This window comes from Corythoichthys intestinalis, chromosome 15 (assembly GCF_030265065.1).
Source record: "Corythoichthys intestinalis isolate RoL2023-P3 chromosome 15, ASM3026506v1, whole genome shotgun sequence".
In the NCBI taxonomy this organism is placed as follows: domain Eukaryota; kingdom Metazoa; phylum Chordata; class Actinopteri; order Syngnathiformes; family Syngnathidae; genus Corythoichthys; species Corythoichthys intestinalis.
The window spans coordinates 28,704,131-28,728,819 of NC_080409.1; the positions used below are offsets into that span (position 1 = coordinate 28,704,131).

Consider the following 24,689-nt stretch of genomic DNA (forward strand, 5'->3'; position numbering starts at 1 on the left):
TTGCCTTAAATGTGTTGTTTTATAACATTATAATATAGTAAAATTGGCATATTTTTATCCGAATTTAGTGTTTATTTGTTCTTCAGCATTTCAAAAGCTATCTTATTTTGTTGCAAATGTCATTGCCGGAAATGGCAATCTTCGCTGCGTACAAATGTGCTTTTACCATTCAGTGGTTAAAGCGACGTGTGGAACGAGCAGCCGTAGTTCGCAGAACATTCTAGAGGTGAGGAACAGCTATTTTTTCATCTATTACATATTACAGAAGTCTTCTCGACATGAAATACATTATGACACGGTCGCTGTGAAACCGGTGAAATGTATCGAGCTAACGGCATCTTGGATAAAGCCATTTTAAACTCCATTTTTTTTCTTTAAATATACGTAGACTGCGCCAAGCTAGTAAACGACGTCACAGTTTTTCGCCCTGTTAGCATCTGGGTTCCGACTATTTCCTGGAAAACCAGTAGGGATGAGGCTATTTTCAGGCATTAAATGCTGGCTGTACCTAGATATATATATTTTTTAGAAAAATCTACGGGTTAATCGTTTATAATTAGGTTTTGTGTAATGTGAAAAGGTTTCCGCGTGATACTGTCGAATTCGGCCACATTTTAACCTTTGAGACCGTACACCCACTGCGGGATTAGTGGATTTTTCTGAATTCATAAATTGCTCAATAAAACCTCCTCTTTCCTTCGTTTTTTAAGGTCAACGCCACCGAACATTTTGGGATCCAGCGGCTCGCTGATATTTTTGCCCCATTCAAAACCCATTTTTTTCCCGATCATTTTTTTTTAAGCGAGAGAGGCCCCCTCCTCCTTCATCTTCCCCCCGTCACACAGCACCCGAGAAGCCTGCCTGCTGCCTGCAATCGATACAAGATCAGCGGCAGTCCTCGACATCGTTCACTGCGCCTCTTGGGTCGATCAGCGTTGTGTTTATGTCTTTATTTTGCGAAAACGGTAAGTCAGAAACTATACTTTGGAGTCTCTTATCTTCTACATGAGTGGAATTACATAGCTACGGGCGCTATTTGTTTAGTGGCGCTATCAAAATGGCGTCTCCCAGTCACTCGTGTGCGTTGGCCCGATGACGCACTCTGCACCATGCTAGGCTAATGAACTAAGCTAAGTAACCTGCCCCTTGAAATAGCTTCTGGGCTTTGCTCCAGCGCCTGATTTAATGGCGTCCGTGTGAAAATAGCAATGAGGAGTTTCAAATAGTTCGGTATTAGTCACTAATTTAGCTTTCGCTAAGGCCTGCTTGTTTGTGGGCTTACAAACAAGAGTTGGCCTTGTGTGGAGTAGAAACGCTTTTGCCCTTGCACAATCGCGGGCCTTCCCAAACATATTTGACATTCTTCAAAGCCACAGCGGCCATTGACTATTTTGTTTGTTCGTTTCTTCTGGTCTGATCTGCCCTCGTGTCCTCAGTTGGATTGCACAATATGCATGTGTTCAATCCTGGTCAGCAGATTCTTTTAATGTGCTGGCAAAGAGCACAAGCTTGTCAGGAACACATGCTTTTCGACTCTGTTGATTTTTAATACACACAGCATCGAATGTGGTGATTTACACTAATGGTGTCACAATTCAGGCTGCCTCAACCGCTTATTTTAATATTTGACTAATCACCGATTATTCTTTTGGTGATTTGACAACCGAGCTCATGTTTATGGACCGAAAAGTTGGACTATGAATATTAGGCTCGAGCGCATGACGTGGCACTCGCGAGGTTTCCACCGCTATCGCCATTTTGGAAGCGAGAAACATAAACAGTGAGGCATTTCAACACAGGTCGCTCTTTAAAAATGGTTGGAAATTATTATGCGGTAAAGAATTGAAACAACCGATCGAATAGAAAGGAGAATGTACAGCTCGACGGAACACCATTGAGTTTCTTCCGGATCCCTACATGGAGAAAAGGCGAGGGAAAGGTCATATCTGAACTTACTAAACGTCGAAGAATGGCATGGGTGGCCTCGATCAGAAGGAAGGGCATAACGTTTGATTCTCCAGTTACACACTGAGTTTGCTCTATGCACTTCCACTCCGGTAAGTTAATTTCGTTTGTTTATGCAAATTTCAGTAACTTTACGCTCTAAGTCGGCCTGTTGTCAGCTATAGCTACAGCTAAACAACTAGCACGCATACATGTGCATTGTCTTCATAAGACATAATTCCTGTCGTTGCTAAATGAAAAAGCTGTAATATTTTGACGTGAGAGAGTGGCAAAGAATTTGTACACAGGCTACATTTTCTGCAACAAAAAATTTGTACATCCGTGGTCACAGACTAATGTAAACACACATTGCCTACCTTTGCTAGAAAGATGGTGTTGCCGTTTGCTATGGTCATAATGTGCAGATCCTGCACCCATCCGCAGCAAAACTGTTCGTAGCTTTGTAGCGATTTGTAGTTTCGGAATTGCTGATGAGTGTAGTAACATACACCAAACACTAAATACAGCATGATGTCCATTTCGCGTAGTGGTGGAAGCTTGTCGACATCTTTATTCCATTTGTGTTCGGCTTGCTCGTGACGGTCAACATTGTTCACATCCTTAAAATTGCTCACATATCTGTCCTTCGCCGTGGTAACAAGTTTGTCTCTGTATCGAACTGGCAAGTTTTCCCTACATTTTTCCATCTTTGGCACTCGTAGTTCAATTGTATTTGCCGTTAAGTTTAAATGTCCCGTGATGCAGACGTGCTTCCGCAATGGCTGCGTTGTCGCAAATCTCGCACGATCCCGTGCTGCTGTGACGTAAACGCTCGAGCCTAATTATGTTGCTAATTAAGTTTCCCAAGGCAAAAAACGGATGTTTGCAAAATCATTATTTATTACAAAGATAAAACAATTCGATCAAGGCCTACAGAAATCAGAGAAAAAAACTTCCACTCCCAGGCTTTTTTCATGATACATCCCTTCCTGTGCCAGTTTTGATCATTCAAGCGCCCAAGAATATTGTTCGGTGGCTTCATGAACACATAACTTAAAAAGATATTCCCATATTATGTAGTAAAAAAGCACCTACTACTTTTTCGTTCATTAGTTATGAGTAGTAGAACGTTAGGGTGTGTAGGTTATGCACCTTAGGTAACGAACATAAATGTTCAAGTGATGGATGAATATGTTTTTGGTTATGAATTAGTTAAATTTGTAACAAAATGAAAAGGCAATTATTTACAAGCTTATTTTTATAAAGAAAAATCCAATTAATGTAGCATTTTCTTTTTAAAACTTTTTAATTGCTGTATTTTTGGGACTATAAGTTGCAGTTTTTTCATAGTTTGGCGGAGGCTGCTGCTTATACTCTGGAGCGACTTATGTGTGAAATACTTAACACATTATATCATTGTAGCTTGTTACCATGTTCTTTATGCTATAGTTATCTGAATAACTCTCAATTGCTATGTTACATTAACAAACAGTGCACATTCTCAGTTCGTTGTTCATGCGTCATAGAGCTTAGATCTTGAGCCTGAACCCCAAAATGTCAAGAATTTACGTTCAGGTCGGGCCGGAGTTCTCTCTCGCCAAAAATGTTTAAATATATTTTCATATATTTATATTAAAACGATGTATGGCTGTTAAAGTAAGGAATACTTTTTATAAAATAATTTGGATAAAACGGAGAAGGCGCTGTGCATGCCTGCACACGTGAACGCCGTGGCCCCGCTCTTTTTAACCCCCGCCCTGGCGCCCTCCGCGAGTGGGCATTATGGTATTTCCTTTTCGAAATGAAGCAGCAAGAAGTGGAAAAACAAACTAAAGACGGGGGAATTGAAAAGGAAAACATGCACCGCAGTAGGAGTGGGGTATGGAAGGGCTTCAGATTGATTGTTGAAGATGGTATACAGAAACCTGTGTCAGCCTCGCTAAATGTAAACGAATGTGGCGCTTTGGTCTCATACAAAAAAATATATTTAACAAGCTTTTCCAGCGTTATTTCGTTGTGTAAATGCATGTATAAAAATCATAAAAATTTGTAAACTATTTAAACTAACTTTTTCTGCCAACTCGAAGAGATTAAAATAAATGTCAAGTCCATTATCCGCCGGTTAGAACACACACACACATAAATGATAAAAATGTTTATTGAATATCCATCTTAGTCTTGTTTAACTGGGAGAATTTGTTACAAAAGACAGGCTTTAATTTGTTATCATTATGCAAATATGCACCGGCATCGTCACAAATGTGATGACCCAAAACGCCACCACGCATCGCATCCGCGTATTTCCTCCTCAGTCCTCACAAATAAAACATTTTTTTTTTTTTTTTTTTTTTTTTTTTTTTTTTTTTTTTTTTTTTACCCGGTCTCACGCCTACAAATAAGACATAAAATTTCAGGTTTTTTCGGGCTCTGGCCTGCAAATCAAGTGTAACAAGGTCAGGACTTGGGCCGGGTCGGGCTTTAATACCCGCGGGCCGGGTTGGTCGGGCTGGATTTTTTGGCCCGAGCTAACTTCTCTAGCGTCATGTAATGTTAGCATACCGTACAACTATAAGAAGAACACCGGTCTAGAAACGCGATTTTGAGATTTTACTTTGAAGACTCAAAATTTTTGCCTCTTTTCTGATGATATAAAGAACCAAACCAGTAGCTGAATCGGAATTTATGAAAATTGTAATTGCAGGTTTAATGTATTTTTAAAAAAGAGTGACCACTTGTGAAAGATGGGCTTATGAAATCAAAGGATATTTAAATATGGCCTGTGAGCAGATGAACATTCAAATCCCATATTGGTGGCCTCTATTCTATTCTTCTGGCCTAATCTGCCTGTGCCAGATCAGAGGTAGTGAGTGCGCGTGCGGAGCATTTTTGTTGATCAGCACTTTCTTTTAGTGTATGTTTGTGTAAGAGAGAATAGAAGCTGTCGTTAAATACTGTAAGCCGCTGAGGTCACACACAAACAGGAAGAGATTAAGGTGATTTTTGTATAGGGCTGCCACGATTAATCGACCACTTTTTATAGTCTGTGAATTGTTTAGAGAAAATAGTCGTTTCCGTTAGATTTTTGCCAAAATAAAAGGGATATTTAAAATGTTCACTGTCGGCTTTTTTCAAAAATCCCTTGTAACTCTGGCAAAGTCTCATCCTGTGTGATTTTACTAAATAAAGATTGACGCCCAAAACTTCTCCGTGTGGAGAAGTTAATATGTGACTCAGTATGTTATGTTCTGAGGCGTATAAATTAAAATAAGAACGTTTCCACTGCACTCTTGTTTTGATTATTGAGATGACTTTTGGGGGGAAAAAAAAAAAAAAACTTCATGAAAGTGTAAACATTTTTGTGTAATGAGTTCTTAATTCGGGCATTTCCATTACAAGTTTTTCTTTGTGAAGTTTCGGGTTTGTAAATTACTAGAGCCCCCTCCCCCCCCAAAAAAACTCCTTTTCAAGCATCTTGCTTTTTATTTATTTTAAATAGAGATAAAAAGCTAAATATTTAACTTAATTCAAAATATACTGTATAGCTATTTTACCATATTGTTCAGGTTATAAAGGGCACTACCGTGTTTTTCGGACTAGAAGTCGCACCAGCCATAAAATGCCCAACAAAGAGGGAAAAAACATAAGCCGCACCGGGGTATTGGTCACATTTTTGGGGGAAATTTACTTGATAAAGTTCAACACATAGAACAGATATGTCATCTTGAAAGGCAATTTAAAATAAATATACAATAGAGAACAACATGCTGAATAAGTGTACAGTATGATAGTTACATGATTATGAACAACGAAATGCGAACGTGGCCGGTATGTTAACGTAACATGGCTATTAAGTTAATCGGATAACTATAGCAAAAAGAACATGCTAACAAGTTTACCAAACCATCAGTGTCACTCCAAAACACCAAAATAACATGTGAAATAATATAATAATGTGTTAATAATTTCTTACATAAGTCGCTCCAGAGTAGTGCTGCAACGATTAATCGATTAACTCGAGTATTCGATTAGAAAAAAATATTTGAATTTTGCTGCTTCGAATATTGGTTTAACTAAAGTGGCATTATAATGTTGTGTTTTTGAAAGTGTTTGCATTTAGTTCTATTGATTTGGGTGGATGCAGAGCCCTCTTTTCTGCCTCATTTTACATGGCCAAATCCAGCTGCTCCCTGTTAAGACCAACATAAGCTAGGTTTTTGTTTGCGCTAATGTTTTTTTAATGCATTCATAATTTATTTTAAAGGTATATTTAACCAATTTTTGTGGGAACATGTGTCTGAACCATTTGTTAAGAGCATTGCGCAAAAAAAAAAAAAGTTCATATTTTATAGCATTTAAGCTAGCGGACTTTTGCTATGTACATAGATTTTTTTTTTTTTTTTTTTTTTTTTTTTAAATACTGTTTGAGGCTCAGGTATTTTAATTTTATGTTTATCCAATTACTCGATTATTCGAACTAACTAGTTTATCGATTAATCGACTACTAAAATAATCGATAGCTGCAGCCCTACTCCAGAGTATAAGTCACACCCTCAGCCAAACTATGGAGAGAAAAAAAACTGCAACTTGTAGTCTGAAAAATACGGTATAACTGAACGAGATTAATTTCATACATAAGGCACACCTGATTATAAGGCGTCTTATTGCATCAATCCACTTCATTTTTTTGTTTTTTAACAATGTAATTGTTTTAATGTTTATGGGTTTGATAAATGGTGAATGTGTCTTGAGCACTTTGCTGGAGCAGTATAACAGTAATGCCTGAAAAGTGTGTTTGAGGTCATTAGGCAGAACCAAAATTCATACGTAAAGCACGTTGTCAATTTTAGGGGAAAAAAAGATTTCAAATGCGCCTTTGAGTCTAAAAAGTAGATACTCTAAGCCATCAAGGTCACATGCAGTCAAACAGGAAGAGATTAAGGTGATTGTTTTGTTAGGGCTAAATACTTTCAGATGTTTGAGGTTCAAACTATAAATTTTAAAGTACTGTACTAATATTAGAGGTGTGCAAAATTTCCGATTCCTAGATTGTTCGCGATTCGGCCGTGGAAGATTCGAGAACGATTCACAAACATCCAAATTCCGATTATTGAAATATGCCAAGTAAAGCTGAAGTACAACACACTCAGCGCGCCGCGCGGTCTTCGAGACGGAACGGAGCGAGAGTAGCTAAACATCATGCTTCTCATTACCCGGCCCCTCGAGTAATGCCAATGCTCAACTCACGGCTCTAGCTCAACTCATGCCACGAGATAAAAAAACACAACAACATACCTGACTGCTGCCGAAAAGCTGCTACAAAGTACAGCCACATGTTACAGTAGAGATCATTTATATAGGACTAGATGCATTATAGATTCGGTAGCGTTAGCAGCACAGCTACAAAAAGCTAGATGCGGGCGTTAGTAAACGGCCGCCATCTTAAAGCAGTACACTTCCTGCAAGGCTGTTGTAGCGAACCTTCCAAGCAAACCTAATTAACTTTTTATCTGAAATACTCCTAAATCGGTAAAATATTGACTTAAATCTATCTTTAAAATAGTTTTAAAACTTTCACATGTCGAAAATAGACAAAAGGGAAATTATGGAATAACGGGAGCAATTTTAACAACTTTCCAGTTGATTCACAACATTAAATTAATTGAATGTAGTTTAAAGCTGCTGATACAGAATGGGGACTGGAGTTTTTTTATTTAATGTTATTTGTGTATATTTATTTATTTATATGTTAACTTGATACTGAAATAGTAGTTTGGTTTACCCTGAGAGTATTTTTGAACAATTTTGGAACTAAAGTACAAAACTTTAAAAAAAAAAAAAGAAAAAAAAAAAAGGGAGGGGGGGTGCATCAATAATCGTTTTATAATCGAATCGGAGCCTCTGAATCGTAATCGAATCGTTAGGTGCCCAAAGATTCCCAGCTCTAACTAATATGACATAAGAGAACTGCAGTGACACTCCTAGGTAATACACTGAACGGTAGACTGTTCTATTTGGTTGGTGGAAGATTGTCCTTTTCCTTTCAGTCCTTCCTTAATTTGCAGCGTGGTGCAGTGCCCTTCCTCCACAGCATACGAAGTTGCCTACGCAGTGTGCGTCCCCTCAATTGAGACATAGCTAATGTATGTCAATGAAGCTCTGTAATATTCCTAATCCAACCTTTGTCAGCAACATCATTTTTTATTGCTACGCACGTTTTCAGTGGAGTGATTAATCACGTGGGGTCTTTAAAGCACTGTAAAAAATTACATAGATCATTGCAGTCAGCATTACTCGAAAGTGTGTATTTCAAAATCTGAGGGCCCTCATGCTCTCGCAATAGGATGGCTCATGCTTTGTTATTTGTGCAGTTGGAATTGAAGGATTTTGGGGTATTTTCTGACCTGATATGGTAATGTAATGCAATAACCAATTACATTATCATCATATAGATGTCATTGTGCTGAGATAAAAAAAAAATACACCCGGCGAGACACCCAGGGCATGTTAAACATTTTTACATGGTATTTAGTACAAAATAAAGTCATTTAGGCGGCAGGGTGGGAGAGCGGTTAGCACGTCCGCCTCAACAGTTCTGAGATAAAGGGTTCAGTCCCGGGCTCTGGCAGGTACTCTCTGGGTACTCCGGTAACCCCCCCCCCCCCCCACACACACACACACACATCCGAAAAACATGCATGGGAGGCTGATGGGACACTCTAAATTGGCACTAGGTATGAGTGTGTGAGCGAATGGTTGTTCTGGGTTCCTATGGGGCTCATAAAACGGGAGCAACTGGTTGTTTTAAACTCAACATCTGCCATTTGAGGGTGAAAGATGAACCAGATCAGCTCTAAAAAGAACTTTTTTACTCAGAGGGAACTGTAACTGCCATTTTGTTAGTAACGATACTAAATCTAAAACACATCGACCTTCCGACTGATGGCGTTTAATGATATTTCATCGTCCAGTCTAAATAGTCCTCATCTATAGCCATCAATCGTTGTAAATGTCTTGTAAAGTTGACATTATTGGCTAAGAATCGGTAACTAGCCAACCCTCCCAACAAATGTTTTATTTTAATGTCATAAGGCTTTCAGAAAATATGTCCTACTCCTCCAATTTCATCAGAAGGTATTTTCCGATTAGTGTCAATCTCCTGATATGAAAATGTTGTGTGTTACAGAGCTGTTGCGCAGCCGTTGGAACCTGTGTGGTGGAAACCTAGCCTTCAAGCGGGGAGCTTGCGGCCACAGCGGCACGGCATTTTTCATGTCAGAGACCGAGCGCGGTTGCAGTCGTTTATGTCATCCCCTCTTTTCCAGACAGAAGATCCCGGAAAGTCCCCAATCACGATCCTCTTATTATTTCACTGCTGATAGTAGCGCCCTCCAGCAAACATGTCTGTCAACGTCAACCGCAGCGTGTCAGACCAGTTCTACCGCTACAAGATGCCCCGTCTGATTGCAAAGGTGTCCGCGTCTGACCCAGGCGGTCGCGACCACTGCTTTCCAGTGCCATATTTCTATTACATCTGTATGTTTGTTTGTTTTCTTAAGGTGGAAGGAAAAGGTAATGGAATCAAGACGGTCATTGTCAACATGGTCGATGTTGCAAAGGCGCTGAACAGGCCTCCAACATGTATGTCACTTTTTCCCCCCCACATGTAATTGAATGTAAATTAGTATGTTGAATTTAACTTTTTTAATAATTCAAAAAGCATTACACACCATTTTTCAAGTAAAATTCAAATCAAGAATATTTACAGTTTATAAACTTAAAAAACTTGAATATTAACTGTTGAGCGGCTCAAGAAATTTGGTTTTGATTTTTTTTTTCCTAATGAAGTTATTTTAAAAAATGCAATTTCTAAATGTAAAATCTAAAACATTCAGATTTTTATTGTTAAAATTTTAAATGCTGATTTTTGTCCCTAAATTTAAAAAAAAAAAAAAAAAAAAGGATATTTACAATTGAACATCTCATAACATTTTTACCCTAGTTTTTTTTTTTTTTTTTTACTTTAAAAAGTTAAGCATTGAGAGGCTCAATTAAAGTTTCTAAACAATAAACCACAAAAAATAGTCAATTTTGATCATTGATTAGATTGTCGATTTATTGCGGTCTGGACTACATTTTGATTAAAGGATAGGCTACCGTGCCGTGAAAAGTTATTTTAAAGGGAACCTCAGACTTAGACTTGCAGGCTCTAATAAGCCACAATTGTTCTCTTTTACTGAAATATAATAAATAAAAATAAATAGAAACATACCAGTAGTTTTGCCATTGATTTAAAAATCTATAATACCATAATTTTCGGACTATAAGGCGCACCCGACTATAAGCCGCCACCCACCAAATTTGGCACGAAAACAGCATTTTTTCATAGATAAGCCGCACTGGACTATAAGCCGCAGCTGTCCTCAGTGTATTAAGGGATATTTACACAAAAAGATATTAACCGGTAACACTATTTGACAGTGGCATCATATGACTGTCATAAGACCAAATGAACCACCATGAAGCTTTGGTCCAATTGGCTTCATTTGGCCATCACTGCTCCCTTGTGGGAGACAGTCAACCTCTGCTGCCACCTGCTGTCAACACTGTCGTTGTCCAACATGCCTCCTAGATTGCATTGCAATGCTACAGATGTAAATAGCAATCAAAATTCATGTTCTGTGGTAATTATTTCTTCAATTACTGTTCCGGTTGTTTCATTAACTGCTAGTTATGGTATTTGGTAACACTTTATTTGACAGTGTTGCCATAAGACTGTCATTAGACAGTCATTATTACGACATGAAACTGTAATGAGGATTAATGAATGCTTATAACTGACGTCATTTAGTGTTATCCGGCAAATTATTTCACTTTTGAATGGATGTAAAAGAGCCACGCTGGACATAAATGGGGTTAGTGACATAATTTGCTCGATGACACCTAATTACATAAGCCTTCAGTATTGCCCATGATAGTGTCATGTCATAATTATGACGGTCTTATGACAGTCTAATGACGCCGCTTTCAAATGAAGTGTTACCTATTAACCCAAATAAATCAACAAATAAGACGCACTGGACCATAAGCCGGGTGATCCAAATTAAGGAAAAAAGTAGCGGTTTATAGTCCGAAAATTACTGTATTTAGTACATGATTTGGCCTACGGAGGGCGCCATGTTTTAAGCGCGCAGTGGATGCTCAGCGTGATGGCGTAGATCAGGGATCCCAAACCTTTTTTGCACCATGGACCGGTGTTATTTGGGTCTTTGTTTCACGGACCTGTGTTCTGACAAATTTTGCAACCCATCAAAAATTGCAACGATGCGGTTCTGCACATGCGCGTAACGTTAAGCATAGCCACAAAATGCGCAAATGCAGCGATTCCAAAGTAAACACGACAAACTTTCTTGAAAGGAATACTAACTTACGTTTGATCATGGAAGGACTTGTAGAAAAGTTCTCCTCAGATACATCTTGCCATGTTAGCTGCACACAACAACTGCACACCGCTCTCACCATTAACGACTTCGCCTTGTTGTTAAGCATTAATTAAGAAGCCCGCTTCACAAAGATATGATGTTGAAAATTGTAGCAAGGTTTTCACAGCTCTCGTAGCGATGTCAGGATATTCCGGAATGAGTTAAATCCAGAACCTCGGTAGAGTTGTTGTCTCAAATGTACGTTTAATAAGGTCGCCGTCATTTGCGATCCCTACAAGTTGATCCTCCTGTTGCCCAGACATGCTCGAATCACTCGGTTTATTCACAAATGGGTCACGAATCCACTCCTTCGCAGTTCGTGGGTCTTCAAGGTTGTAGGCTCGTCAGGTGCCCTTTTCGCCGTAAAAATATCTCCAAAGATGTCTGTTTTCCAGTCATCTTCGCTTGTGTGGGGGCCGATTCTTTCCGGGAACAAATGTGCTGTGCCCGTGGCCCAGTAATACGTTATCATCGAGGACAAGCGCACATCGATATATTATATACACAAACAAGATGTACTGCTAGCAGTCCAATCAATGGATTTCTATGACGACATCCTAATCTATCCCGTAGTATTATATCTAGAGTAGACCGGGATATTGGTGTGTTAAGCAGGGGCACAGGGTTAATTCGGCCAGAATGCGGTCGTTATTAAATTCTTATTTCTGTGCGGCCCGGTAGCAAATGCGCCACGTACCGTTCCATGGCCAGGCAGATGGGGAACCCTGGCGTAGATTATCACTGTCCATGACGAATACTACCGGGTAACTGCAATACCTTCTACGCGGCAAGACGTCCAACACTTGCGCTCATAAGATAAAACCGGCAAGTACTTACTATTTGTGTTTGTATAGAGTCTTTTATTACCGTTTTCTTGCCTCAAAATACTTTTTGAATGTTTCCCTCTCATATTTTGAGGCATTGTTTTCTTGTGGTAGCTTTAAAGCAGATTGGTGATCTGTTGACCACATTAGTCATGTAGCATATTTAAACCACCCTTATTTGATATTACTATGTTGAAGTATTAAAGAGATCTTTGGTATGTTCTGTCTGTATGCAGCTAAACAAGACAAGCTGAAAGCGCATGGTAGTACTTCAGGTGTCAAATTCGCCTTTTGTTGGACGTTTCGCCTGTGTAGCACATTTTCGCAGAACACCGGTTTTGCCATACTCTTGTCTCGTGTTATCCGGTCTTTCCTGTTCATTTTACCTTTGCTGCTCGTTTTGTGAAATATCGACAGTGATGTCATGCTAATTAATGTTCCTCTCTGGTCAAAATTTAAAGGGTTGAACAGATGACATGTTTGTCGCCAGAGTCGTACTCTAGAATCCGGCAGTGGAACCTTGTGACGTCACCGCCCTGCGATGTCAACAACAATGACGACCTACTAGTTGAACTAATTTTACAAAATGTTATAAAAACGAAAACATAAAGAGGGGTTAAATATCAATTTTAACTCGAACGTTATATCTTTTAAAATCTACAGGTCTATAGGTGGATCCCTTTTAAATCTTCTCAAATTTTTTTGCAGTTTTTGAAATTTATAATCATAAAATATAACCCAAGTATATATTAAAATTAAAATTTTAATTTTCTAATTTATTAATTGAACAGTATTTTGGCTATTTGGCTTCAAAATGATTAACTTTGACGCGTTGCCAACATTTATATTTCCGTTTTTTCTTTGTCAGACCCGACCAAGTTTTTTGGCTGCGAACTGGGCGCTCAGACCCAGTTTGATACCAAAAACGACCGCTACATCGTCAACGGCTCGCACGAGGCCAACAAGTTGCAGGACATGCTGGACGGGTTCATCAGAAAGTTTGTGCTGTGCGCTGAATGCGACAACCCGGAAACAGATCTGGTAAAAAGTTATTCCGCCCTCTGATTGAAAGCGTCGGCCACGAAGGAGAAGCTGATTACTCTTAATTCTCTCGCAGAACGTGAATCCTAAGAAGCAAACCATCGGCACTTCCTGCAAGGCGTGCGGTTACCGTGGCATGCTGGACACCAGACACAAACTCTGCACCTTTATCCTCAAAAACCCGCCCGAGGCTAGCGACAGTGGATCCGCCACAGCCAAAAAGGAGAAAGAGAAGAAGAACCGCAAGAAGGACAAAGAGAACGGATCCGGAAGTGGAGAAGCCGGAAACCAGGAGAACTTTGACGCCCCTGACGCGGTGGTGCGTGGGCCGTCCCTCCCGCCAGCGACGCTAGTTCGGTAACCCCTCGCTCACATCCACTTGTGTTTTAGGACGGAGATGATGACGATGACGACTGGGGGGAAGAAACCACCAAGGAGGCTCAAAGGAGGAGAATGGAGGAGATCAGCGACCACGCCAAGAATCTGACGCTCAGCGAGGACCTGGAGAAACCGCTGGAGGAGAGAGTCAACCTCTTCTACAACTTTGTCAAAGTAATACACGCAAATAACTAGGGCTGCAGCTTTTGATTATTTTAGTAACAGAGTATTCTATTGAAAATTCCATTGATTAATCGGATAGAACATTTTTAGGTAAAGAGCAATTATAAAAATACATGGCAAAACAAGACATTTCACCTAATGTTGAACCATTTTTAGAAAATGTGTTTTAGATATACATTTTTCAAAATGGCCAACAATTGCATCTCGGATATGACTACAAAAAAAACAACATTCACTGCTTTCACTCAAAAAGCTTAAAATCTTAGGGGGGGGAAAAAAGAACTTACCTAAAAATGCCATTATGCTTGATAACACAACATCATTTAAACGTTAGGTGTTTTTCCCCAGATGTTTCATTTGAATTTCCGTTTTTGTCAAGCTATTTTAAATTTCTAGTTTTAAGTTGGTCTAAATTGTAAGTCCTGATAAGTTTGTTTTTGCAGCATTCAAAATAAATATATATCTGTTATATTGGTGCCCATTAGGCGCTGATGCTACCTTGTTTTATCCATCAAGGACTACTGAGCTAAAATTGACAGTTAGCTTTTTTATTTTACAACCTCATCACTCTACAGCGCTGTGTTTTTACAGATTAAATAAAGCCTGTATGAAAGACACATTAGCCATGCATCAACAATAGTCATAATTAATAGAAACCTAGCCCTCCACAGGGCTAACGTTATAATAGCAAGGTACAGTAAGGGTAATCTTAATTAGTGCTACGTTAATTTTACCTTTTCCCGAGTATCGCTCCCCCGCTCTTGAAGTAAACTGGGTTGCTTCGGTGGAGCTGCAAAAATGAAGACGTGCTGTAGTGTTTATGCAAGCTCTGTCCTACAGTGAATACATGAAACTGTGTTCGCCTTAGTGTCCAGCTTGAAATGCTCCCACACTTTTGACATTTACTGCTTTTTCTTGGTGCCTTTCTCTTTGCTTTCATCGGCTTCTTCGTCATTACCTCTATATTCATGCATGGTTGAAATCAAATAGATCCGCCGCCTCAGTCTTCTTCATGTACGCACGTGACGTCAGCACGTTGTGCCGCATTATAAGTAGTCCAGGCAAAACGTCATGCTAAGAGCTGGCAAAATTAAGATTCCTCAAGGCGGAGAAAATTCCTTGATCAATTTTTAAAATCGAGTTACTCGAATTTTTCGAGTAATTGTTTCGGCTCTATTATAAATTTAATTACTAATGAACACAATGTAAAGACACATGAATAATGAAAATACATTAAATTTGAAAAATTCTACCTTTTCAGTTTTTAACCTGTATACTTTTTTTTTTTTTTTTTTTTTTAAATTTGAATAGTATGACTGTTGCTCCGTAATGTTACAATCTCTATAGACCCTACCCACGTGACGTCACAACTCCGCTCTCCTGAATGGTACCGCCCAATTGTCCGTCAAAACATAGTGTTAACCTGTTACGGCTACGTACATTCCTCCTATTTACGGCGTGTTTTTCTGCTCCTTAACATTAATAATCAAAATGGTGAAGGCGTGTGTGGCTGTTGGTTGCACTAACAGAGAAGATGGAAGGAGAGACTTGAAGTTTTACCGTATTCCGAGGGATCCAAAGAGGAGAGCAAAATGGACGGCTGCAATTCGACGTGAAAACTGGGCACCAAAAAAATCACCACAGACTATGTAGTAGTCATTTTATATCCGGTAAGATGCATTTAAGATATACTTGGAGGGTTTTGGGCTGACAAATAACCACAATTAAGATCATTGCAAGGCTAATCGCCGACAACATACACGTATGTATGTAGTGAGAGTGCTATCGCTAAACCATATAAACATTAAAAGCCTTAACTCCATTGACAAACGACATGAAATACATTAGACTTGACAGTGGATGTTAGCAATAACAAAAGATTTTGAATTGAAAATTTCGTAACTCACCTTTCCAAGCACAAGATAGATTCCTGCCGAATTTTCGTGGACGAGGACCTGTTTCACCCAACCAGCAACGAAGTATTTATAAGCCTCCAAGCTCTTGAAGTTTTTCAAATTTTCGTGAGAATAGGCTGATTTTGTGTGGACAAGATAATTGTAAATATCAGTGTAGCAGATGTCAGGCAGACAGGGCGAAGACAGTGGGTCGAAAAACATCGATTTGGGCATCAAATATGGATCTGGCGACTGTATAGAACGAAGCTTTTCCACATAACGCCTTTTATGCAACACATCCAGTGAGTTTACGGCATCAGAAAGCACCGGGTCTTCCATGAAATGCATTTTAAATTCCTCGATCAATTGAAACCAATGCTAATACAGAGACAAAATGACGGACAAGTGGGCGGAACCATACAGCGAGCACGTGGTTTTGTGACGTCGGTGGGTAGGGTCTATAAAGGCTATTGTACATGTGGCAGCGTCCAATGACCTGATGTTTGTCATTGCCGATCCGTAAAGTATGACATCATTGAGGAAAGAACATCTAATTTCTACAAACATTTGCCCCGCCTTGCTCTAATTATAATGCTAATATACAAGACACCATGCACATGTTAGCTGGGAGTGGTGATATTTAACTCTTACAAACATTGCATATTTGCTGACAAACGACTCAACAACTTTCATCAACAAAAACTAGAATAGCAAAAACTTTGTACACTGGCAAAAACAAATAGTAACAATGTCATACTTCTACTACTGTATTACTTTCTGTATATGCACACTAGGCCTGCAGCTATCGGTTATTTTAGTAGTCAATTAATCTATGAATTAGTGTGAATAATCGAGTAATCGGATAAGGAACATAAAAAAATAAAATACCTGACCTGAGCCTCTAATGGTATAAAAATAAATGAGGATATATGTACAACAAAAGAACAATTGGCTAACTTACTACATAGCAAATGTTCGCGAGTTTAAATACTATAAAATGCCAACGTTTTTTTACAATGCTCTTAATAGTTCAAACATATATTCCCACAAAAAACTGCAAAATAGACCTTAAACTAAATTACAAATGCATTAAAAAAAAAAAAAAACATTAGCTCAAACAAAAACTAGCTTATGTTGGTCTTAACAGGGAGCAGCTAGATTCAGCTATGTGAAATGGGGCTGACTAGAGGGCAGTGTATCCACCCATATCAATAAAACTAAAGGCAAACACTTTCAAAACAAACCATTACAAAGCCACTTAAATTAAACAATTTCTCGAGGCACCAAAATTTAATTTGAATATTTTTTTCTCTAATCGATTACTCGAGTTAGAGTAATCGTTGCAGCACTAAAGCACACCATTAACTTTGTTAAGCTAAAGTGTACACTATCATTCTAGTCCATTGTATAAATTCCTCGCGCTACTAAGTAAATTATGTTTTTTTATTATGTTAATCTTTGTTTTCATCAGGGTCACCAAAGCCCACCATTTTTGAAAGAAAAATTCTAAAAATGAGGACAGGAATTTGTCAATTACAAGCTGTTTACTAACAATACTTAAGACCAGGGGTCCCCAAACTTTTTCCTGTGAGGGCCACATAACCCTTCTCTTCTCTGATGAGGGGCCGGGGTCAGTTTGTAACAGAAAAAGTGTGACGATTGCAGGAGTGCCTAAATGTAAAAATGTATTGTTTTTCAGAAAGCCACAATCAAATAACCCTTTCTGGATTCTTCACGGAACCAAAGTAAATAAAATAAAAATGATATAATATAATATAGTATAATATAATATAATTAGGGCTGTCAAACGATTAAAATTTTTAAGCGAGTTAATCACAGCTTAAAAATTAATCGTAATTAATCGCAATTCAAACATCTCTAAAATATGCCTTATTTTTCTGTAAATTATTGTTGGAATGGAAAGATAAGACACAAGACGGATATATACATTCAACATACTGTACTGTATTTGTTTATTATAACAATAAATCAACAAGATGGCATTAACATTAATATTCTGTCAAAGCAATCCCTGGATAGAACGACTTGTAGTTCTTAAAAGATAGATTTTAGTACAAATTATAGAAATTTTATGTTAAAACCCCTCTTAATGTTTTCGTTTTAATAAAATTGGTAAAATTTTCAATCAAAAAAATTAACTAGTAGCTCACCATTGTTGATGTCAAGAATTACACAATGCTCATGGTGCATAAAATCAGTCGCACCCAAGCGCCAGCAGAGGGAGACAAAAAACACAAATAACAAGTGGACATGACACTGCTGTCATTTTAATCTGTTTGAGCGGGGCATATGCGTTAATTGCGTCAAATATTTTAACGTGATTAATGAAAAAAATTAATTACCGCCCGTTTACGCGATAACTTTGACAGCCCTTAATATAATATAATATAATACAATATAATATAATCAGGGGTGCACATAATTTTTTTGCCCAGGTTCTCAGAGGAGGACCTGGAGATGTGACTTGGTCCTCATTGAGCTTGAGAGCCGACCCACCTGATGCGATAAATTTATGACAAGCTTTACTTAGAGCCAATTAACTTTGATTAATTATATTAACAGTTAATGCTTGATTAACATCAACTGGCACAACAAAATTGCCATTACTTTGAAGTGAAATGTAAAGAAATAAACATAAAAGCACCAATTCAAAATAAAGGGCATTATGCGGCTCCCACATTAACTCCAAGCCTTTTTAAAAGTGGGATGTCCTCCTCATAAGACCTCATTGAACGTGTATCTTTAGCTTTGTAAAATGCGAGCAAAAACACGTTTGTCAGTGCATGTCGCTGTTCATTACCTTTATTCCGCCCTATTCCGCCACATGTCCATAGGGCGAGTGGGGTCCTGTTTGACATCGATAGTTTGCTTAATTGCCACATGCTCTGTTTTTTTCGTGCTTTTCAAAGTTTGGATGGCTGAAATTCTTTGACCCTACATAAAATGCGTTGCTCTAATCGGCGACATTGGGATTCTCACGGCACATTTTGCACCGCATTTCCGTGCGAGCATCAGTCACTTCTAGCCATGGTACCTCCTGTAGCCACTTTTCAGCAAAAGTCCTTTTTTTCGGTAGCTCCGGTGACGTCTCTGCAAAAGCGTATGGAAGCCGTTGAGGGCCAGCGCGTTTGTCTACGTCCAGTACGCATGTGCGGACCACTTATGTGCACCCCTGAATATAATATAATATAATATCATGTAATGTAATATAATATAATAATACTGTATTAATTAAATAAATAATAACCAAATAACCATTGCTCAGTTCTTCACAGAAAAAAGCCAGGACATAAATAACTCTATTGGAAAAAAAAAAAAAAAATTTTTTTTTTTTTTGTTTTTTGTTTTTTTGTTTTTTTGTTTGTTTTTTTACAAATTTTTTTTTTTTTTTTTTTTTTTGTTCAGGGGGCCGGACCAAATGTGGCTGCGGGCCGTATCCGGCCCGCGGGCCGTAGTTTGGGGACCCCTGCTTAAGACTAATACCAAAATGAAGCTTTTCTGCTTGGCAGTTATAACTGGGTGGGGGCGCTTTTGTGAAAAGTTAATTAAAACCTTAAATGCCATTTAAGAAATGAATGATGGCATATTTAAAAAAAATAATAATAATAATTACCGGTACGTCCTTTTTAGATGGCGTCCTCCTGCACAAATGCGTTATTGAAATCTGCTGTTGAGATTCCTCATTGACTGCGGCAACATCTCACCTAGGATACTGTTAATTTAATCCCAAATTTACCACAGTTGCTAAAATAGTGGGATATTGCTCACTTGCTCATGTCTGACAATAGACGCTTTAAAAAAAAAGTTTATTTTTTCATCACTCTGTGTAAACATTTCAAAATGGCATCTCCTGACTGCTGTTTTTTGGTCCTTCAGCAAAGGAAGGAGAAAGGCACTGTTGACACTGCTGACAAGGAGATTCTGGCCGAGGCGGAGCGTCTGGACGTGAAGGCCATGGGCCCACTCATCCTCAGCGAGCTCCTCTTTGATGAAAACATCCGTGAACAGCTCAAGAAGTACAAGCGACACTTCTTGCGGGTGCGTCAAAGTTTGGATAGAAACCTTGATTTTACCTGGAAACTAGAAAATGTAATTTCTGGAGAAATTGCGTTGGTATTCTGTGTTGCTGATCGGTAAACTCTCATGGGTCAATTCCATTTTTTAACATTTACAGGTTACTTCCTGTTAATGTTGGGGTGTTCCCAGTTCTGTTGATTTGGCTCGAGACAAACTGTCAAAAATGATGAACACCAATGGAGTGTTTTTGCAGGCCCAATCTAAAAATGAATAGGAATGAATAAACATTTTTCTGGGCCATTGCTACTGTGTAGGAAAGATTTTGGTGGAGTTGGTGGAATCATTTTTGTTTTGATTTTTTTGTTTTTTTTTTTTGTTTGTTTTTTTTTTTAAACCAAAGTGTAATTTTGGGAATTTGACATTTACCATTTTGGCCCGAATATAAGATGCTGTTTTTTTTGCATTGAAATAAGACCGAAAAAGTGAGTCTTATATTCGGGGTCTAGACATTATACCCATTTACGACGCTAGATGGCGCCAGATATCAATTAAGCGAATGCTGAACTTGAAGATTAATGTTGTCATGACAGATCTCAGGTACTCTCAAGTTTAACCAGTTTGCATTATTTTATTGTATTCAGATTAGCTTCAAGACTACAGTTACAGTTAGACCTCACTTTGATGGTTAATGCAGTTATTCCAATTTTGTTGTTTTATCGCAATAGATTGGTTTATTTACATTTCAAAAACCAGAAGCCATTGATTTACGAATGTGATTGCACTTTAGTTTACATATTTAAATGTTCAGAGATTAAGATTTGAATGAGGCAAAATAACATGCTTTTTCTCTCAAATATATTGTTATCATAATTTGTTTCAGATGTACTGTAATTATTTTCTGTATAAAAATTGGTGTTCAAAAAGTCTTTTTTCCAACTTGTCTTGAAAAAGAGGGGGTTGTCTTATAATCAGGGCCGTCTTATATTCGGGCCAATACGGTAAAATGTTTTTGACATTGAAAATGAAGACTGGGTGACAGGGTCAAAAAAACCATGCTTTTGGCGCAACCATGAGTGTTTGCGGGGAACTCGCTTTGCAAAACATCCCCACAATTTACTGATTTTTTTGCCTTTTTGTTTCAGTTCTGTCACAACAACAAGAAGGCCCAAAAGTACCTACTGGGAGGCTTCGAGTGTGTGGTGAAGTTGCACCAAGTCCAGTTGCTGCAGAGAGTTCCCATCATCCTCAAAGACTTTTACGATGCCGACCTCCTGGAGGAAGATGTCATTTTTGCCTGGGCTGAGAAGGTTGGGCCCACACGTTCTTCTGGCACACTGTCGACACACTAACGGATTGTTTGATCACGCCGCAGGTGTCCAAAAAGTACGTCTCAAAGGAGCTGGCCAAGGAGATCCATGCCAAGGCGGCTCCCTTCATCAAGTGGCTGAAGGAGGCTGAAGAGGAGAGCGAGGGCAGCGACCAGGACGACGACCAAGACGACGACGAGAACGTCGAGGTAATGGGCGGGCGACGTCAACAGATGGCCGTAACGCTTTCATTGCCTTTGGCAATAATGGGCTTCTAATCATGTGGCTCTTGTCATCCTTTTGCCTTGAATTTAAAGGGTACCACGGATAGAAAGACATGTAGTTCTTAAGATAAATGTTAGTACGAGTTATAATTTGATATTAAAACCCCGCTTAATGTTTTCATTATAATAAAATTTGTAAAATTATTTTAGCTAGTTGATCGCCATTGTTGTTGACGTCACAGGACGGTGACGTCACTTGGCCACGCTGCCGGACTTAACACAGTGTCACTCTTTTTAACTACAGTAACATGTCCTCTGTTCAGCCCTTCACATGTTCCACTCCGGTTCAAATTGGAAGTACAGCAAAAGCAAAAGACGTAAATGAGTAGAGTTGCGTTCATGTGTCAAGTTCGCTCGTGACAGCACTCCCCTGCTCTGGTGACGATAGCAGGAGAGTGATGTCAAAACTGTTTGCAGATCTTCACGGTAAACTATTGTGTGATCCAACTTATTCCAGTATTATTATGGAGATAGTTAGCATCCAGAGCTGCCGTGTGCTTTACATATGATTAGGGCATACAGTAAGACACAGCAGTTTGATTCAGCCCGGGGCCGTGCATCACAACACACGAAAATGTTTGCCTCTACAGAGACGTCTAATGGCGGTTTACCTTATTTTTGTCATGTAAAAGCAGATGTCCAGATTGTTGATCATCCTGCCGGTTGCTTCCCGGTGAATAAGCACCACGAAAATGTATTAACGCCCAACAGATTTTAATGACTCCTTATTTTGCGCATCGAGATCTTAGAGGCTAGTGGACACAGGCGTTCATTGGACTGCACCGTTTATTGGCAAAAGCTTCGGCAACTACTTCACAACAAAAATAAATATCATATAGTGAGAACACAAAAAAATATTTCTCAAAAAAAAAAAAGTTCACAAAATGAAAAGCGCTTTAATCTGTATTAATGAGGCCCTATTCTCACACAATTAAACAACAATGTAAAGAGAACTGGCATTCACAATCAAAATAGATATGCAAAATTACTCGGACTTTGGTCAAACTCTATTCAAACGTTTTAGCAACTCGTTTAGCTAAAAAAAAAAAAATACACTGAATGGCAATATTTAGTCACAATGTACAAACTATGATGCTGGGAGCCATTATCAGGAGTCTTGTACGTTGTGAAGACAACATTCAAATGAACGTAAAGTACAATAGACCCACAGTTAACGGGGAACTATTGCGTCTGTCGAGGGACAAAACGCACTCATTGGCTTGATCTCTAATTTAAAACTCACCATTGACATCTTGTGGTGTATTTGGATCACTACCTTATATAGTTAAAACAATGACACTGTGGAAGCATGGCAGAGCCCATGTGACGTCACCGCCTAGCGACATCAACAATGGTGAGCTACGAGTTTTTTTTTTTTTTTTTTTTAAGTTTACAAATGTAGGAACTACATGTCTTTCTATCCGTGGCACCATTTAAATGAGTTTAGTAGATGTCAATCCATTTGGACTGGGAGAGGATTGGACTTCTGTTTATAGTCAATGGCAGCTAATGAGTTATTAGTAAAAAAAAAAAAAAATTCCCCTTTAGCTTTACTTTAAAAAAAAAAAAAAAAAAAAAAAAAAACTTTTGTTGATTTAAAAAAAAAAAAATTGTTTAAAAAAAACAACAAAATGGAACAAGAAATTTGTCTTATTTGATTATTTTTAAAAGGGAGCAACAGATTTTCTTAAATATTTTTGAAAAAACTCAATTTAGATTTTATTTCAAATGGGGGAAGAATTCTGAATTTGGGGAAAAAATAGATTTTATTTCAGTAGGGGGAAAAAAAGGAATTTATTTTTTATCTCCAATGTTATGAATTTGAAAACAAAGTGTATTTTAAAATACTGTTTTTTTTTTTGTTTTTTTGGGGGGGGGGGTAAAAGGGGAAGGAATGGTAAATTTAAAAATATTTTGAATTTGAAAAAAATGGATTAGAATGTTTTTTAATTAAAAAATTTTCAAGGATTTAAAAAAAAAAAAAAATCAAAATGGAAGAAATGTAATATTCATTTTTAATTAAAATAATAACGGCGTGTGAAGGTTGAACGATAAAAGCATTCGATTACCTTGGTAATCAACCAGATATATTTGCTTTGAAAAGTAATCAGTTATAATATTCATTGTTCAACTTTTACCAGTGCATATTTTCTTATTCAAATGTAAACCACAAAGTAAAAATCTTAACCATGAAAATAATGTGGCACCCCTGGCGTTAATGGAAGCTGTCGTTGGTTAAATGTGAATTCCACATGTGTCCACCAGGTGGTTTATTCCTCGTCGGCCCGAGAGCTAAAAGTGGAGACTGTGAAAGCTGAGAAGGACGAGGAAGACATCGATATTGACGCCATCTGAGACAATAATCATCGTGACTACAATTAGCATATTGATGACGACGCTTTCTTGTTTTGTGGCTTTGACTCCCAGTTTCGAAAAGGCTTAGTAACTCCTCCCACTCAGCACCCTGTAACCACGCCCCCTGCTTCGAGGCATGTGCACGTAAGCTAGTTGGCTGCACATCACTCTTTTCTATTTTGTCACGTTGACGTGCGTCCCGGCCGTGAAAATGTTCCAAGTGATGGGACGGTGGCGCTCGTCTGTGGGGAAAGGGGGGGGTTTAATCATGCCTGTTTTCCGGGGATCACTGCAGTGCACTTTTTTGGTCCCTCGTATTTTTCCAATCAATAAAGAAAATGAATGTTTTGCTATCCACAACTGCTGCTTTCATTCTTACTGCTTTATATTATGACCAAACTGAATGGCTCCCACTGATGGTGCAGGGCGTCCAATCAATTTTGATGAGAAGGGGTGAATGAACAAATGTTCATTTGTCCCTCCGGGTCAAAATGGATTGGACGTACAGCGCCGTCAGTGACACAAAACATGAGCATTCACAGCCAGTCCTCAGTTAAACCCTCAATAGGGCAAGTGACTATTTGGTCTTCAACGTTGTAAATTATGGGAGAAATTGTGTGGTAATGCTTTCATGCTGGTCTGTTAAGTCGTGTTGATTTTGGCCTGCTTAATTTTGAGCCGCTTCCATTTAATTTTTGGGTACCTTCATATTACTTGGTGGATTTGAGGCAAGTTATGGGTGATTTCCTGTTTATTGGTCAATTTTGTGACGACTGGTCCATTCGTATTGGTTTTGGGGCATTTTTTGGTTTCTTTTGAATTTTTTTTCTTCAATTTTGTAAGTGTTCATGAAAGTATTCCCAAAATTTCTCAAATTGCCTTTTTTATTTTTTTTTATTTTATAAGTGTTCATGAAAGCATTCCCAAAATTTCTCAAATTGCCTTTTTTTTTTTTTTTTTT

The 24,689-nt window shown here is 38.4% G+C and overlaps 1 protein-coding gene across 1 annotated transcript; it reads left to right on the forward strand.

Annotated features, from left to right (window-relative positions):
* The first annotated feature begins 115 nt into the window (after positions 1 to 115).
* eif5 (eukaryotic translation initiation factor 5) lies at positions 116 to 24,098 on the forward strand. The gene is made up of 11 exons (XM_057859757.1): positions 116 to 226; positions 711 to 965; positions 9,128 to 9,413; positions 9,501 to 9,582; positions 13,116 to 13,288; positions 13,365 to 13,607; positions 13,679 to 13,840; positions 19,642 to 19,803; positions 20,925 to 21,089; positions 21,155 to 21,298; positions 23,639 to 24,098. Exons 3-11 carry the CDS (start codon positions 9,342 to 9,344, stop codon positions 23,726 to 23,728), a joined length of 1,293 nt encoding a protein of 430 aa, XP_057715740.1. The 5' UTR covers positions 116 to 226; positions 711 to 965; positions 9,128 to 9,341; the 3' UTR covers positions 23,729 to 24,098.
* The last annotated feature ends 591 nt before the right edge of the window (positions 24,099 to 24,689 follow it).